This window comes from Lepisosteus platostomus, chromosome 12 (genome assembly GCF_059453375.1).
Source record: "Lepisosteus platostomus isolate fLepPlt1 chromosome 12, fLepPlt1.hap1, whole genome shotgun sequence".
Taxonomy (NCBI): Eukaryota; Metazoa; Chordata; class Actinopteri; order Semionotiformes; family Lepisosteidae; genus Lepisosteus; species Lepisosteus platostomus.
In genome coordinates this window covers 44,940,658-44,958,917 of record NC_142622.1, presented here as the reverse complement: position 1 = coordinate 44,958,917, position 18,260 = coordinate 44,940,658, and the positions used below count along the sequence as shown (strand labels likewise).

General features: G+C 42.0%; 1 protein-coding gene across 2 annotated transcripts in view; it reads left to right on the top strand.

The window, feature by feature from the left end:
• Nucleotides 1–18,260, top strand: part of snrka (SNF related kinase a) — a 44,327-nt gene that overhangs the window by 21,832 nt on the left and 4,235 nt on the right. For both annotated transcript variants that reach the window (XM_088602234.1, XM_088602235.1), the window contains exons 3-5: nucleotides 4,551–4,692; nucleotides 13,090–13,302; nucleotides 14,057–14,191. In XM_088602234.1, the coding sequence (XP_088458360.1) occupies nucleotides 4,551–4,692; nucleotides 13,090–13,302; nucleotides 14,057–14,191 (490 nt within the window). The remainder of the gene's footprint in view (nucleotides 1–4,550; nucleotides 4,693–13,089; nucleotides 13,303–14,056; nucleotides 14,192–18,260) is intronic.

Genomic DNA, 18,260 nt, shown 5'->3' with positions numbered 1-18,260 from the left:
TCATTTTCCACAGTGTTCAATAATTAATCAGTCATCTCTCCCAGTAGGGGTCACATGAATGTTGTTACATATCTCCTGATATGAATCATTTTGCATTAACGCGTCTTTTACATCCTGGCTTTGAGGAGCAAGGTGTTGCATCTGTTTTTTTGTTATATATGTTTTCAGTGTACAGTTTTATTTTCAAAGAACTCATCCTACTGTACTACTGTACATACTACTGCTTTACAGTTTTTGTGAGAGCAATAACTTATCGTCCACTTCCTGGTGAAATATATCGCTCAACATTGTTGCTACTGCAATTGTTCTGTTTATATCCATAGAAAAATCTGCTGTAGAGGTTAACAGTTTGAAGAATGCTGCCTTTTCCTTTGTTTTACATTTAATTGTATGATAAGAATAAGTAGACAGTAGGATACAATAGCAGTCCAACTACAGAGTCAAATTTGTCCTACAGAGTTCAGCTGTTTATTAGCTGCTTTATGGACCTGAAGTGAGGACACACCTTCGGGCCCGTGTGCAGTCCGGCAGAGGCAGTCTTGGCAGACAGTGGTCCTGATTGGATGGGTTTTTGGGTTGTCTTTGGGAGTGCAGATTGATGGTTAGCTCTTTAACCATCTTTAAATTGCTGCTTATCTTGAAGGGGGGGGGGGATTCAGTCTTTAAATGAGTGTGACCTTTTGAAAGAGTACTTCAGAGCACAAGAACTTGGATGAAGGCCATGTGGCCAGCAAGCATCTGGAATTGATGTCTCTGCCACTTGCTGTCATAAGGCCCCGGTGCTTGAGATCAGATGGTGAGCGAATGTGGTCAGTAAGCGACTCGGGGCAATTGTTACTGAGGAATAAATACCACTTGAACAGTCCCCTGCAGCTGACGGTGTTGTCAGGGTGAAAAGGGTGTTTCGTTCCAGTATGGCTGCAGAAATGCATACTCTTTCCCCCCAGCCAGCCTTCAGGAAGGGAGTCCTAGCGCCGTGCACTCCCACTCCCCTGCAGGGCAGGTGGACAGGCAGAGCGTTGCCTCGCTGGGGGGTTGAGCTTAGCCAGAGCACCAGGGCTGGCAGCTCTGTTCTTCCGCATCCTGAATGGCCGAGCGTCGCTTGCAGCCCAGTGTCCCAGCATTAATCAGAGACACGAAGGGGAGACCGTTCCCGGTGCAGGACAGCTTCATAGCACAAAAACAGAACCATGTCATTCATGTCAATTTTGTTTTGTGTTTTGCAAATTGTATCCTAGTTTGCAGTTCTAACCTTTATTTCAACCGTTGTTTCCCATTGTTTTATGCAGCGGGTCGTTGGCGCAATCTCAGTGATATTCTTTGCTCTAGGTACAAGGTGTGCTGCGGTTGACACTTGCTCACACTGCCGATAGTGTCGTGCTTTCAGAGGCGCTATCTCTGTAGCACGGGTGGAAAAACTAGGGTTGCAGAGCTGAGTTATAAGCTTTAATCAGGTAATAGCTCCATGCTCTGTTCAGAGCATTGTAGTCAATCCTCATTTGTCCTTATTCAGCCTGGGGATGAATACAGTCATTGCAAAAGCCCTGTATAGTTGTTAGTGCAGCAGCACAAAAGGGGATAGAGTTTATTGATATTATAGGCAATATTGAAAGAATTTTTTGCCAAATGCTCCAAAACAGAGCATGGGTGGAAAACATGCATTTTATGAAGTCTGTAGTGTAAATGCATTATCCATTTTTGTGTCTAATACCTGTACACATTTCTTGACAATCTTCCCTTTTATTAGGCCCTTAATGTTTGCAGACAGAATGATCAGTTTGTAAATGACCTCATTGTTTGCTAAGGGTCTTCAAACTTCAAACATGCATAGTAAGTCCTTTCAGATTTCAAGTTAGCCATGTTTTAAGATGTTTAAGAGCAGGTCGTCAGGGCGGATCAGTATTGTACACCAGTCCATTGGTCATAGCTGGTTGGAGAGTCTGTCATGGGGGGAGAGAAGCAGTACATTGGGCCATTCACTAGACAGGCCATGAAAAGACCAGGAAAAATCACATCGCAGTTCTTTTGTAGCTGTGCACAGTTTGTTTTACGTTTTACTAATTTTAAAATGTCTAGCTAGCTATTCTGTAGCCTTTTTCTTCAGTTTGTTCTCTGTGCTGACACTAAAAGGTACCATTTTGAGCTGCATGTACAGTTGCTGTTATCCTTTCTAGCTGCTGGGGAGAAATAGGTTTTGTTTCACTGCACAAAGTAGCAAATAGACACTGGATTCTTTTATTCTTGATTTAGAAAGTATGTGTTTTTACAGAGGCAGGTGTTAAAGCTGGACCCAGTGCCCGAACTGCATAGCAGCCCTTTTTAAAGGGCTTGCAAACTCCTTTGCAAATACGTGTTGTTCATTGTAGGGTATTGCTGTTTTCCTTCCTACACTGAGATCTGTTTGCAGCTTTGCTTTGGCATGAATTTGGTGAAGATAAGCGAAAAAGTAAAAGTAGTGAAGACCAGACACTAAATTGATTACATTTGTGACCCCTTCTTTACAGTGTCCTAGTTACAATTCCTGACTGTTCTGTGGTGCAACTGCAGAAGCTATGATATCGCTAAGCTGGAAAACCTTGCTTGGGGAATTTTAGTTTCCAAGCTTTTGATTGGTGGGGGAGAGGAAACATGCTGGGCACCTTAAGGGTTTATCAGTTTATTAAAATAATTAGTTTGCAGATGGATTGCATTCTACTGCACAGCAGGTGTGCTGAAGTACAAAAGGAAAAAAAGGCTGTTTCCTTGGGGAGTCTTGCTCCATAGGAACTCCTGCTGCATGGTGAAGCATACTGGACCTGCTTCTCTCTCCCTTTGCCTCTGGCTTTGATATAATGGAGAGGAAACAGCACCCACCCTGCGTGTTCCTTCTCCATGCTGTGGCTTTTCCCAGCAGGCAGCTTGACACATTGGTAGTCCGGCAGCAGCTGCAGAGCTGAGATTGAAGCTTGCCTCCTGATGAGTTAAGTGTCCTGCCTGCGCGAGATAGGGAGCCGGCATTAGCTGGAGTCTGCAGGGAAGATTTCTAATGCAATTGCATGGGGTGGAGTAAAAAACAAACTCCTCTCTAGTAGTAGAAAGAAAGGGACTTGATCTTTCAACGTCTGTTATCCTCATTCTTAGTTATTCTTCTGTTCAAGGATTTTTTTTAATCTGTTTTGACCACAACAGTGCTATACGTGCATGTTGTAATTAAAACACACATGAAGTGTTCAGGGATTTAATTGTTCTCAATCATATAAATCAAGTCCGTCTTTCCGATGAGACATTAATCTGAGGTCCTGACTCTCAGGGGTCATTAAAGATCCCCAGGCAATTCTCGAGAAGAGTAGGGAGTTATCCCAGTGTCCGGGCCAAATTCCCCCCTCGGACTTTACCGTGGCCTCCAAATTGTCCCCATGTGTGACTGGCTTGCACTGGCCCTGCGATGGACTGGCGCCCCCTCCAGGGTGTCCCCTGCCTTGCGCTCCGGCTTCCCACGACACCGTATGGTATAAAGCGGTTTGGCAAATGACATGACATATAAATAAAGTGTGCACAGTACACAGTTGGATTCGGTAAATCATAGCTAACACTCTGACCATTTATGCAGTTTCAGAATTTTTTATTAATTATTAAACGAGTTAATGTTTAACGAGAACTGGATCGGTCCACAGTCCGACTCTTTGTGCTGCGGGCTGACAGTGGGAAAAGATGCAGGTGATTCCAGTACATTCTGGAAGATACTCTCAGGGCAGGTGTACAACAAGGTTTTAGATCGGAAGTTTAGCTTAGATGTATTTTCTACAAACACATTTCAAACCTTTAAATTGATTTTATAATTAGGCGATTTGTTAAGATATGGCGGTCTGGTTCACAAAACAGACCACCCGCTGAGTCTCTTCACGTTTGGCACGGTTTGTCTTCAGGTTTTAGTTTTAAAGCAATAAATGAATGGTTTCTCTGCTTCCTATTTTCAAGGCCATACTCATCATCTGGACTGCAATGCATCTCCAAAGTGTGAAGCCTCGTCAGTAAATAAAATGTTTGACTGTTCGGTGGAGAGGGAGACCTGTTGTGTCGTGGGCTGCTGGTGCAGTGTCCAACGTGTCAAGCACTTGGGGAGACTTTGGAATGAAAAACATTACAGAAACATAAGGAATAATTATGTACTTAGAATGGTTCTGGTTAGCATTGAAGTTGACACATTGCTCTAACACATTGACTGTTTTCTCTGTTGACATTGAGTTTTAATATGCTTTCCTTTTAGATCAGACTCTTTAAAAAGGTTGTTTTTGAAACCATGCTGTAGGGTTTCTTTTCCTTCTGCCCTTTATAAATAGCTCATCGTCGTCACTTAATTCCAGCTCTGAAGGAACCAGAACTAATGTCATCAGCTACTTCCTGCCTCCGCTTCAATTTATATAAACAAACAATTTCTTTTCTTTTCTATGTGCACTTTAAGAATGAATCGCCATGTACAGACTTGAAAGCAGTAGCTGGATGGCTCAGAATCCTGACCCTGAACGTTGCAGAGCCACGGGATGACATGTTTTCTTCTTGTCTTTCTGCAGATATCTGGAGCTTGGGAGTGATTCTTTTCATGTTAGTATGTGGGCAGCCTCCATTCCAGGAAGCAAATGACAGCGAGACTCTCACCATGATCATGGACTGCAAGTACACAGTACCATCGCACGTGTCCCGCGACTGCAAGGAGTAAGTGCTCTCCTCGTGCTCATGCCCGCCCTCTTGTTGCCCAGGGGTAAAGCAGCAGGTTGTGCTTTGCCTGTTTGCGGTTTTAAAGGAAGATGGGATGGGGTTTCAACCTTAAGATGCAGCAGTTAAATAAGATTTGGGATTTCAGTAACCCTTTAAATATTTATTATCACAGGTTTTTAGATGACAAAACCCTATATTTGAGTTTATTGAAATAAGTTTGTAATAATTCATGCAATAGTGTGGCGTAGGTGGTATTTAATTAGAAGCAAAAATGCAGACTATTATAGAAAACAGAAGCATTGAGACCATTTGTCACCTGTACATGCAGCAGACCTTTTTCTTTAAATTATAATTTTCTTGGAAGTTTCTGCGTTTTGTTACTGCTGTAGCTGTATCATTGGTTGCCATTGAGAGTTTATAACCTTTTTCCCCTCTGAAAGTGGTATTGAAAGCCAGACACAAGCTGCCAGTATTAGAGGGCCATGTTCCAAAATGACCCCCCACCGAACTTGAATCATGACAGCCTTTAACATTAAAAGGATCTGTCAATTTATATGGAACAGATATTATGCAACTTTAAGCCGCCCAAATGTTCTGGACATTATTTTCTGAACAAGAAACATATCCACAAAAGCCATGTGCAGCTGTCTGTTTTAAAAACGTGTTTCAGCCTGTGCTTGTGGCTATAACTTCAGCAGGTAGAACATGGGGGTGATTACATGTTACAGCCATTAACTGTGAAAAACATTCAGCCAAACAGCACATTATGAATGGCTCATTCTGCAGTTTCCGTTTGCTTTCTCTATTCAACTTCTGCTGAATGGGTGAGATTTATGAGCCAAAGTAGTTAATAGTTGTGGTAAAAATACAATTATTACACAACACAAGCTAACTGCCTCTGCATGTTATTGCCACTGAAGGGATTGTGATGGAAATGACAAGCCAGACAGTCCATAGCAACCTTCCGAGTGCATCTCCGTGATTCATCAGGCCATTTCTGGCATGTTTATTAGGATTGCCCTCCGGACTGTGAAAGAGCCGTTTTAACGCGAGTAGAGAGGCGTTGTGTTGTAAGCGGTTCGTGCTTGCGAGCCAAAGTAGAGGTGGAGGAGTTCTGAAGACTCGCAGGTAGGAGCATCACATGGAGGCGCAGCAGGAAAATCCAAAACCAGCATCTCACTCTTTCCCCTCTGTAAACCCGGTGTCACCGAGCAGGTCTGTTTGAGGACTGGAGGGCAGCCATCTAGCCTTTGTTTACATCGAATTCGTTCCAGCTGCCCTTTAGAGCCGCCCCGACCAGTAGCTTACTTCTTGGATATTTATAATCGAGGTGGATCCAATTCAGCTGATGGAGAAGCAGAAAAGAACAAAGGGTGATTGCTTCTAGAACAAGTGACTACTATGTGGTAAACTTATATCTCACAATTGACCTCCTTGATTCCCAACATTTATGTGTTAGGGAGATGTTAGCATTGCTCATTGTAGTTATTTCTGGAGCTTTCCGATAATAACCCCACATCAACATCTTGGACATTTAAAGATACAGTGGCTGTATGAGTCTTAAGTAGTGTAAAATGTTTCTGATTTTGAGGTTTTATTGAAAAGCTGAGATTTCTGTAAGAGCCACACATGGGGTAGCCTTTTTTGTGAAGATGGGACTGTTTGAATGTGTAGCTTTAGGCTCTTTATAGCAGAACAGAGAAGAATTTTCTACTTGTTTTAAATGCTGCTGAAGGTATCCTTGCCTTAATCATCATTAGGGATTAAGATGAACACAAAATTTACTGAAACGAGGGCAAGGTGGGCTGGAGTTTGTATCCGTCTGTAGCGTGTGAGGGATGTAGCAGGTGTGACCGGCTGTGGTGTGATCTGCAGCTGATGCGATAGACATGTTCCTGACAAGGCCATGCTGCTTTGCACAGTGTGAGCTCTTGCAGGGTGCAGCTTTCTGGTTAAACTGCTACAGGTTGTGGACAGCAGGCTATTATGTTTTTTTTTCTCATTCTGTGTGGGTTATTTTCAATCCAACTCATTTTCTGGCAGAGAGAATATGTGGAATTTGATGGAAAAAACTTTTATTTTGGCCTGTCTAATGTCAACTGTCTGTCCTGGGCATTGTGGAATCAACATGGAAGTTAGTAGTTTGTGGTGCTGTAAAAACAGCCAGAGAAATGGAAATGTCTGCCTTGATTATGATGTGCATCTTTTTCTTTCAGTGTTAACTGAATGGCCAGCAAAGGAAGTCATTTCCTAAAGGACAGCACATGATTCAAATTGCTGCCGCATTTGTGTGTATATTTTCCCCAAACAATATAGGTTGGAAGATATTAATCTTAAATTAAAAAGGTGCTCCCAGGTCACAGAAAATGTAAGACCTGCATCGACTTTCATCTTGGCTTTACCTCATGCACAGTACGTTGAATGTTTGAGAACAACAGAGGCTGTTGTGTTTAGTAAGTGCGCAAGAGCATTAGTGATGAACGTTCCTAGGATCACGTTATCTGTTCTCTATGTTTGTTACTTTCTTTGTAGAGGCCTTGAAAATATTTTTAGCAGTTGATTCTTTGCTGCTACAGCACTGTAACTGGAGGAAGAGACCCCTTTCTGTTTCTAGGCCATTACTGCACCAGCAATTTATTTTTTCCAACAAGACATTTAGAAATTAAATAAGCATTTTGTGCCCAGTGCGCCAGAGTTACTGAATATTAAAACAGATATCAAATTAATTAAAACTTGCAACATCCTCTCAAATGTATAGGTGTTTGATGATAAAGCAATAACTGCCTTATTTTTATAACAAGGTGATAATTACTTAAATGAAACTAAATGGTGTGAAAGTTAACCCAAACGTTTAAATTTAAAAGATGATGCAATGAGGTTTCAATGAAAAAATTACTTTCCAATTTGAGGCTCCCAATATAGTCTGGCCTGGTGTCACTATCTTTGTGGGCACATTTTATGCAGAATTATTCACACCTTAGTAGTCTACCTCCCACCAACACACAACGGTATTGCCTGAGGAAACAAAATGTACCATTTTCTGATTTCTGCTAAAGGTAGTTACCCACGGGAATAAAGATATAGATTCTATATTTGAATGGTGTTGCATTTTGTCTCTGTGTCCTACATTTGTCAAACATGATGTACCACACAGGAAATCCTTTAATCTGTGGTAAAGCAGCAGTCGGAGAGCATTGCCTTGAGGGTACAGAGTCCAGATGCAATGGGACAGGTTTCTCTTGCCCTGTAATTATGATCACATTCACAGAGGGCTGTATATCACGTGTAACCAAGTGAACAAGGCATACAAATGAATGGGGTATTGGCAATGTGAGTGGTGTGTATACCTGAGCAACTGATATTTTTCAGTACTTAACTAAAGTTAATTATGCGCAGCATTTTCTGAAACATCTTTTTATGTCTTGTCTAGATAATTCCGAATTTACAGTCTTCAGCTCTGAGGCACAGCTGTTGAGCTTATAAATTTACATTTCCTTGTTATAATATGCTAATCATTTTCACTACACACGCTCTTTATTCAAATGGATTTACTTTCAAAGCTTAATAATCCAAAAGAATATATAATGTATTTTTAGTGAATTCCCTGGGACATTTGTAAATTAGCTTTGTTATTGCTTTATAAATACGTTTGAATTGTGCAGTGCAAAATGTCAGTGTGCATTCTTAGCATAGAGGGTTCAGCAGTTCTATGGAGAATCTTTCTGCAGTTCCTTTTGTAATGTTCTGAGCTCCTGTCAGGGCTGTATCGTGTGGCTAGCCTCTGATACCACTTTATTTATTCATCTGGTAGTTTACAAATACCATTCCCCTTCTGTGCTGCATGCTTCAGCAGTGTGATGTATGCATGCTGTACTTGCATGAGTCCCGTTTCTGCTCAGACTGTGCCCACAGGGTGGCTCGGAGCTGGTCTGGCTAGAGGAATGTATAACTGCAGTAATGCAGGATCACAAACATTGTGTCATGAATGAAAATGGCTGTGTAAATGTGCTTTTCGCCAAAGGTTGGAGAACTGGTGGTTTGTTGAAAACCTTTAAGTAGAGAGCCTCCTGTTCCCAGTGTTGAATGTGTTTCCACGTAGGCCCCAGTACTGTCCTCCTCGTGTTTCAGTGACATGACTGTCAGTAGTAAATGGCTGACAAGACGAAAGTGATAGAAATGTAGAACTCGGGATGAATAAAATTGTAACTTAACTCATCTGGTGGAGAAATCCTAGCATCCAGATCCCTTCTGTTCTAGGGAGTGTTGGGTCCAGGCAAACAATGATACTGAAAATAAGACCACAGAAGGTGAAAGTGACATGACCTGAAGAAGAAAAGGGCTGCAGTGATTTCTGTGTGCAGTAAATTGGCTGAAACATGCTCTGGAATATCCCCTGGCCTGGAGTTTGAATGAGTTAAAATGAACTTTGTTGAACAAGTGAGGCAAAAGCAGGAGCACCTCCAAAAGGTCACGACCAGGGGGGGGAATCGGCTCAGCGAGCTTGTTTGGTTGTTAGTAGCCAGGAGTAGTACGGGTCTGAACCTGGCATTTCTCTGGAGGAGCTGGGTATGAACTTCGCCCTCCTGGGAACTAGCTATCCAGTCCACAGCCACAGCCCTTTTCTTCGAAACAACGGCACTTCCACAAAGGCTCCTGTCTCAAATGATTTCTTTTTAGATGGACAACAAAAACATTTTTCTTACCCTGCTGTTCAACATGTGAAGCACAGAAAGCCCTGCATGCGAGACTGATTGAAGGCACAAAGCACCAGGTTCTTGAAAACTAAACCGATTTAAACAGCTGCTGGTCAAGGAGTCGTAAGTACTGTAGCACCAAACCCCATGAGCGTAAATGAGCTGTTTTGCAGAAAGCATTTTAGCAGACAGGTTTTTCAGTGATTCACCTTCGAATAGCAAGGATTCAGAAAGAACCACCTTTCTGATTTTCCCAACGTGCACATTTTCCCTGGGTCAGAAATATGACTTTCATTATTTTTTGAAAGCCAGTTTCTGCTTCTGTGTAATTACATGCAAATTATACTGCCATCAAGCTTCAGATTAAAAAAAAAAAGCTTTTTGACAGAGTTGGGCTGGTTGGCATACATTTATTATGCATGTACATGTTTATGAGATTGCTTTGAGTATAAAGAATTTTTTGTGGGATTTTAAAAGGGTGTAGTCCTGGTGATGGCTTTTCTGTTTCGTTCCATAGATGTAAGTGACTTTAGTTATTTGTCTGTTCAGATGAAACACTGGCACTGACTAAGTCAGTGAGTGCATGTAACCTGCTGCACAAGTATGAAACCAAAGAAAAATGGCAGAAAGGCTGCTTACACTGAGATTGCTGTATGCGTTTTTGTGAAAGCCACAGGGGTTTGGTATTGCTTTGGAAATGGAGAAAATTGGGACTTGTTTCCTTATTGAGCAGTGCCTCATCCACATTCCTTGCATAAGCTTCCTCTTTACTAGAACTGTGATGTATAGTACCTCCCCTCGCTGTTTGTGGCAGGGGATAGGGTGTGACCTGTGTTTAACTCGTGTTCATCTGAAATCACGTGTTTGCTATAATCCGTGCCTCCCCGATTTCTGAAATGGAGGCCTGCCTGATTGGAAACAGTCGGCAGATGTGTGTTGTGCCAGGTGGGTAGAGGAGGGGCGTGCGTCGTACTCTTGCAATAGTCTTGTGCTGATAAGACGACAACATCTGTATCTGAGTTCACATACCCAGCAGCCACAGCTCAACCTTCTTTGCGTTCTTCGTTTCGGCCCGGTATTAACCTCTATTTGTCTGCCATGCTCACTGTTGGCCAGGAGGCAAGCTTAAACTGAAGGAGAGGCAGAGAAAGACCTGCCGTGTGCATCTTAATCGCCTATTTAACTGCTGAAACACCGAGCTGGCGGTGTTAAATAAAAATCACCTTAAATACGAGAATGGCATTTCTTAACCATTGAACTGAATAAAAAATTATCTAGTGTAAATTAAATATAAATATGTCAAAAGCATTTTCTTGCACTTTTCACAGCTTCAGGCAAGCAGATTTTGATTTAGTTGCTCTGTTTTATAGTCGGTCATTCTTAGCAACAAGCAGAGGTTAAGGAAAAGGAGAAATATCTGAAGACGGTTCTACAGCCAGAACATTGTATATTTATCTTTATTCTGTCAAAAAGTTTGTTTTGTGTCACTTGCATTGCTGACACAGTTCCCCCACTCTAACCTTGCCAGTGTAAGTTTGTGATATCTGCTGCGTGTTTATTCTTAGTGTCTTTTCACCTTTCGTAATCAGTAAAAACTAGAAAATCGTTTCTGTGTTTTTTTTCAAATGCATTTTTAGCCTGTTCCTCCTCTCTAACAATTGGAAGTAATTCGAGATGACTGCATCGTTATTAAAAAATGCAGCAAATTCTTATCAGCTCCTGCCATTCTGTAGATATGCATGAAATTCAATTCCTCTTGGGCTGCTTTTCCTGACAATTCTGCAAAGGGACAGACTAGAGGATAATTATGTAACACAAATTGGCCACGTTTGTGGAAACCACTGAAGTACGGTAAGGGCTCTGTTTAGAGATTTTTACATAATGAGGACGCTATTAGCTTGTTTTATCTCATACCATTTGTCTCCATTGCTTTTTTTCCACAGGGGTATGCAATTTTCCAAAGCACTCCGAAAATAGATACTCGCGCTCAACTCCAGCGAACCACACACTGGGTTGAGGTCCAGAATATCTGTAGCACACTAAAACTGGTGCCTTGACCAGAAGGTGTTCATTGCAAGACAAGTACAAGTAGAGATTAACGAGGCGTTGTGCTACATTGGAGTAAATAAGGGAAAACGAATGCGCTCGCCAACAGGGGAAGACTTCTGGAGAGGAGAAGGGGGCTGCCGAGGGGTGAGAAGAAGGTGTGTTCTCAGCCCTGGATAGGCTTGAGGACAGCGGCCATCGGCCCTCACCCCCACTCGCTGACCAGAGAGTGGGCGCTCCACAAGTGGCCGAAAGCAGCCGTTGGGTTTCTCCTCTGCAGTGCAGTCTGTCTGTGGTGACTTTCATTGCTATATTTTGACCTTTGTATGTGGGGCTGAAGATCTATGCGTCTGCTGTTGAATCGCACATTCATCACAGAAGGAGAAAAGGAAGTCAGCCACTGCCAGTTCAGTAGCAAAAGGATGTCCAGTTGTGGTTTTTGTTATTGCTATTATGCACATTTGCAACGGATATTGTGCTTTTTGTTTTTTGGTGCAGGCTGGTCTCTTTACCATACCTGTGTATACATTGTCCGACTACTCGTTTAGATTTTTATTTGCAACTGGTATATAGACGGTATGTCATTTATCCGCCAAGCTTATTAGTTTTTTTCTGAAAAAAATGTACAGTATATAATTTAACACCGAAAAGGTAAATTCAATTAAAGATCTTTAGTTTTGCAGTGTGTGCAGTATGACATAAATGCACCACTGCGATTGAAGTCAGTACTGTTGTAGTTGGAGTAATCTTGCAACACCCGATACACTAACTTTTGCAAATGTAAAATGTTCTTATTTAGCTTTGAGAGAAAAATGTACAGCTACCTGATAGCACTGATTGTGCAGTATATTTTGAGGTAATCCAGTGAAAGTTGTACTGATAAAATGTCTGTATCCTCCACTAGAAGCTCTCTGAATTTCAAGGACAATCCTTAATTACCGTGGCAAGAATTAGCTTGCTGCAGTTGTACAGTGAACTTTTCTAGATTCAATTGTCATTGAGTGTTTTCCACACTTTGACTTCCTTGTCTGGATGCATTTCACATATCAGCATGGCCTCCTTGGCACAGCATACCCACTTCGTCACTGTGGTACCATCTTCCTCTGGTAGATCTGCTCTTGGGGCTCTTTTTGGCTTCTTCACCATCGCAGTGATTTTAGGATTTTACTTTTGACCAGGCTTCCAGGGTGTCCCAAGTGTTTCGTTAGTAAGAGTATGACAGTATAGGTTGTACAGTCTCGCAAAGCTGTCAGCGTGAAAAGAAATCAAACCTTAAGGAAGATGTGACACTGTATTGAAAGAGTTTTTGAGAATTTAAAACCGATTTGGGCTGTTTGATTATTTTGCTTAAAGCAAACCTATTCATAGTTGAAGGTGTATCATATGAAGTGGTTGCTGAAGGACATGAGCTGTACCTTCGCTGTAGAAGACTCCAGGGTGCTCAGGCATCTGTATGTCGAAGGCTGAAGGTGTTTGTGTCGGCTTCGTTCACAAGTAGAACTTGTTTCTGTGGTGCCCTCCTGTGTGTTGATGTGTGGTGGGTAGCAGAGCTGCCGTTGGCTTTACATGCATGACCCCCTGGAGCCCTGGAGGCCCCTGCAGACAAGCTGCGGACACAAGACTGAGCCGCGTCTCTCCCCCCTCCCCCCTCCAGCCTCATCAACCGCATGCTGCAGCGCGACCCCAAGCGCCGCGCTTCGCTGGACGAGATCGAGAGCCACGCCTGGCTGCAGGGCGTGGACCCCTCGCCCGCCACCAAGTACAACATCCCCCTGGTGTCCCACAAGAACCTGTCGGAGGAGGAGCACAACGGCATCATCCAGCGCATGGTGCTGGGGGACATCGCGGACCGCGAGGCCATCGTCGAGTAAGTCCAGCTGTGTGAACAGTTCGACGCCAACTCCTCTCCAGCTGGGTTGACAGTTGTCACTTTGTTACACGCTCTCCTTTCCCTGCCTTTTTATCGCTTTGCAGTGCTACTGGTTAGACTGGGGAAATGGGTCTACGTGCTGGAGACATGTGCTGGGTGTAAACATCTCCTGGGGCTGCATTTATCAAGTAGTTACTCACTGTAAACTGTTTTTAAAAGCTTTTTGAAATATACAGGCCATGGTCAGAAATAAGCCAGATGATTGCAAAATTGATATAAATAGATCAAGTTTCCTGTATGATTGGCTATCGAGGCAAGGCTATTCTACAGTAAATGCAGTGTGTTCTGAGGAAGATGCTGTTGCTCTAACAAGCCTGGCCACTGTAATGAGAGCTCGAGAGGTAAAACTGATAACAGAATAGCAGCAGGACAGCTGTCTCGTCATGGGAGAATTCACTTAAAGATTTGTGACTTCACGGGATTTTTTCTTTTTGGTGAAGCAGCCCTGGGTACTTGACTTAGTTTTCTGTCTGTTCATTGATGCCTGCGTGAGGTTTGCCTATGTGGGTGATGGGCGTTTGCCTTCGTAGATGTTGCATTGCTGGGTTTGTTTAGTACTGACGAGCAGCTGTCAGGTGGGCAAGCCAGTTTGCAGGAGGAGCACAGAGCCACGCGAGGCCTGGCATCCCTGCGTGTTCAGAGCTCTGCTGCCATCCCTTAACGGCTCTCGTCTTCTCTCTCCACCCCTGAGGGCTCTGGAAACTAACAAGTACAACCACATCACTGCTACGTACTTCCTGCTGGCTGAGAGGATCCTGAGGGAGAAGCAGGAGAAGGAGATCCAGAATCGCTCCTCTAGCCCCAGCAACATCAAGGCCCAGTTCAGGTAGAGCTGCTCTCTGTTTGTGACGGGCCGGCCTGCCGGGTCTGTACGTGGGGCTCGATCTGCCGCGAGCTTCACTTTGAATCAGCTGGTTCCACAATGTGTTTGCAGACAATATTTGACTACCAGTGTTTTTTTCAAGAGGATAAGGAGAACCCTGCCTTTGGCTTCTGCTTGTAGACGCTATGTATGCAGATACACACAACAGACACAGTACCTGTATAAGGAATTGTGTAATGAGCACAAAAGTCTCACCTCAAGACATAATCATGGTGTTTATAATTTATTAAGGCATGTTATTTCTGCTGTCATTTAATTTCTTCAAATGAATGAGTTAGTCCAAAGTTTTTGTTTTATTGTTACACAAAGTCCCAACTTTGCACTTTTTCCAATAGATGCGACTTTCATGAAAGGAAAAAAAAGCAAAATTGATTCATGAAGGAATACTGTGTTCACACGGTGTCATTTTGCAGAGTAAAATGGAGTCCACAGGGATTCTCAGACTGTTCGGGAAACTGGCAGAGCAGCAGAATGGATTATTTTAACACTGACTTTAAAAAGAAACGGCAGTGGAAGAACTGACATTTAGCCTTTGCTATAAAAGGTTCGAGATGCAATACTCTGAAATATCATAAGCTTCTTGGTTGGTTTATTTTGGGAATAGACTTGCAGATCAGGGACTTTGTGTTTTCAGTTGTTTTGCTGTGTGCTCAAGCACTTTCACAACTGACTGAGCAAGAAAGAGAGTGCATTTCTGTTTGGAAGTACATAGGTACCTGGAGAGCTCGTTGCTGATTGTATCTGCATAACTCTGAACACGATTCCTGAAGATTCACAGGTTTTCAAAACAGCATTTGACGTAGGAGCCAGCAGTCTAGTATGCGCTGCACCTCTTTAACCCATTTTATTCCTCAGGTGGACCGTGTAGCCAGTGTTACCTGACCATTAGGCGCTGAAACGGATCTTAACACAATGTTTTTTACAGTGAGGAAGCTAGCAAACAGACCACTGCAATAAAAAGAATTATCTTTTCAGAACCATTTGTATTTTTATGTTAATAGACCAAACGTCGAAAGTTAAGTGTTGGGTGCTCATTGCATTGCCCAAACCTAAACACCCATTGAACCTGGAATTGTTACAATGCTGCATGTGTTATAGTCATGGAGATTGAAGTTTCTCAAAAATGTTAGTTGTCAAACACCAGTCTGTTTGCGTGCTCTGAATTGACTATCTGAGAAGATACTGTAGATCTTCTGAAAATGTTTTTATCTAAAACTGTTCATTCTAAGGCTAGACTTGAAGCAGAAAGAAGCTTCCTGTGAACACAGTCATTTCTGGAGGTCCGTTTGGCCCAAAGATGAGGTACAGCAGCTGCTGACCTACAGGTTAACAGAATTGCACTTATCAACATTGTGGCAGTTCTCCAGAAGCCTTTAGAATGGAGCTGAGGAACCTATTCTCTCAAGTTTATAGGACATTTATTATTTACTTCTGTGAGTTTGTCAGAGGCTGCCTTGGCAACATAGTTGAATTAACTGATTTATTAATATTTCCAAGACACTGGCATAGGAATTTAAACAGTCAACCTTCCAAAATACATGCTGGACACTATGTGGAAGCATTGGAGCTTCCGGAGTTATATTTATAGACGGGCATATTGGCTTAAAACCTATATCCATCATACTGAGGCTCTTAAAGGCAAAAACTGGCCAGCACTGAGAGTACTGTAACACTACAGGTTTCCCTTAATATGTTATACTAAAAGCTTTCTTTTAATAAGAAGTAGACGGTGATTCTGCTCTTACCGATGTTTTGTTCTCAGTCTAATTTATCTTTAATTCATGTATTTGTGGGCCCCAGAAGTGGATCTTTTAGGGATTCGACAGGATATGTGTAGAAAAGAGATTTTGTCACGCTTTTATGGGTGTTTTGTTCAAAACGCGCACGCTACTAAGCTGTAAAGTCTGACTGAATTAATTTGGATAGGAGCAGCACAAAGCTGACAATGTGATGGCTATTGTCCTGGAAAGAGAAAATGGATGGCCATGATAGAAGTGGCAGATTAATTCAGTCAGCTGTGCCATTATGTTTCAGGCTGCTTGCGCAGAGCTGAATGAATGAGAATCTCCTGATTTATTTATTTCCATGATACCACACCAACAACTGCTCTGAGTTTTGTTCTATTCATAGCTGTTCCGGAGTAGTTTCTACTACAAACCAAATTTTGATAAACAAGGCAGATTTTTTTCCCAGTTATCGTTACGTGCTGCCAGTCTAGACTGTGATGTGACATTCATGCACAATGCATTAAGTGCTATATAGTAAGTGTGCATTTTAAAATTACCAGTGCAACATCTATATATTAAAACTCCAACGTTTTTCTGATTTGGCACTAGCTTCATCCAAAAGCACAGATCTTTGCCATTATGCCATTAGTCTATGTCGTTAAATGATTTGATGGCTATTGTGCAGCCTGATGTCACTGAGTCAGTGTTGCCACTATAGGGTTTCTTTATCTATTATTGTGTATGTTGATCTTCTAAGACAGCCTTTTTTTCTTGTTTGCAAATGTAGCTATAGTGCTGTAGATGTTTTAGGTGGGTAGGTCTAGATTTGAGAACCCTATTACTGGGTTCTGATGCATTGTTGACTTGATCTATGTCAGTCTTTGGTGTCATTTGGCAGTGTTGTTCTGGGGTATTGATGGTGGATGATAGGACTCTGAATTCCTTGGTGACAGTGAAATTCTTGCTAATATTCCCATAACAGTTCCCTCTGTCTTCTACTGAGCTATATATTGTTGTAGTTTGACAAAACCTGAAGATTATCCTCTATGAGTGCATGCTCACAATGCAAAACCATAGCTTCTCATATCTCAAATGTTGCACACCTCTATCATTCTGTATTCAGAACATACTGTAACAAATGCAAAATGGCGATGCGAGCTCTAGTTTTCTACAGGCGTATCACAAGCTCTCATAACTCTGAAATGTTTAGAATGAATAAAAATGGTTAGTAATTTCATGGACTCTTTATATAGATGACCCACTTTTGTTTAATAATGCCGTCAGAAATTGTCCTTTTACATTGGTCTCTGTTCAGAAACAACACATCACTTCCTAACAATCTATTGTCACGTTTGGTTTTAGTCCTTCTCAAGTAATCTGAATGAGTTCATTTCTCACTAATATGCTCACGAAATTAGAAATTGGTAATGAGCATTTTTTAAATTAGTCGAGGTCTAGTAATATTTTGGGTAGGTTATTTCAAATGCCAATCATAGTTCAGGCTTTTCCTGCTTTTAAATAAAATGGTACTGAGCTCAATGTGTTGTTTGCTCTTCTGTGGCTGTAGACGTTTCTCATTAAAGTACAGAATTTCCTTCAAAGGCTTTCTTATGTAGCAGTTTAATCACTCCGCGGTCCTGGTTGTGTAACAGTGTACAGCAAAACCGTGGTATTTGTGATGATCGGTATAATTATCTTATGGGGAAAACGGTATGGTTTCGTAGCTCGCAAAACATTTACAAATATATAAAAAAATTAATTTATTATCGTAGCATTTTAAATGATAGTACATTAGACCACTGTTATGGTATTATAGCTTACCCTGTATTAGTTTGTTTTTTCTCCAGTCTTAGAGCATATTTTCTTTGCTTTTATCTTGTTTGTATTACTATTATAAATACAGTAACAAATAGTTTATTACAGCACGGTCATACCTGACAAGAATGCAAATGGTGTTGTCACTCCCTTCCCACTTAACCCCTTCACTCCTCCTCCTGCGATTTGTCTAATTCTTTTTCTGACAACTTCTTATCCTTTTCCGTGACACACACCAGAACTATGACTTTGAAATGTGACCACTTTTGTTTTTAAATTTAACATTCATTTCACTGCACTACACTGACTCGCACACAGGCATTACTCTGATAACAGGTCTACACACAACACACATTTATTGCTTTCCTGAGGGAAACCAATAACAGCAAAACCCATGTTGGACTGCAACATACACGCTAGCTCTGTTAGCCGAGATCCGCCTTTAGTACTGAGGCCGATGCAGGTCGGGA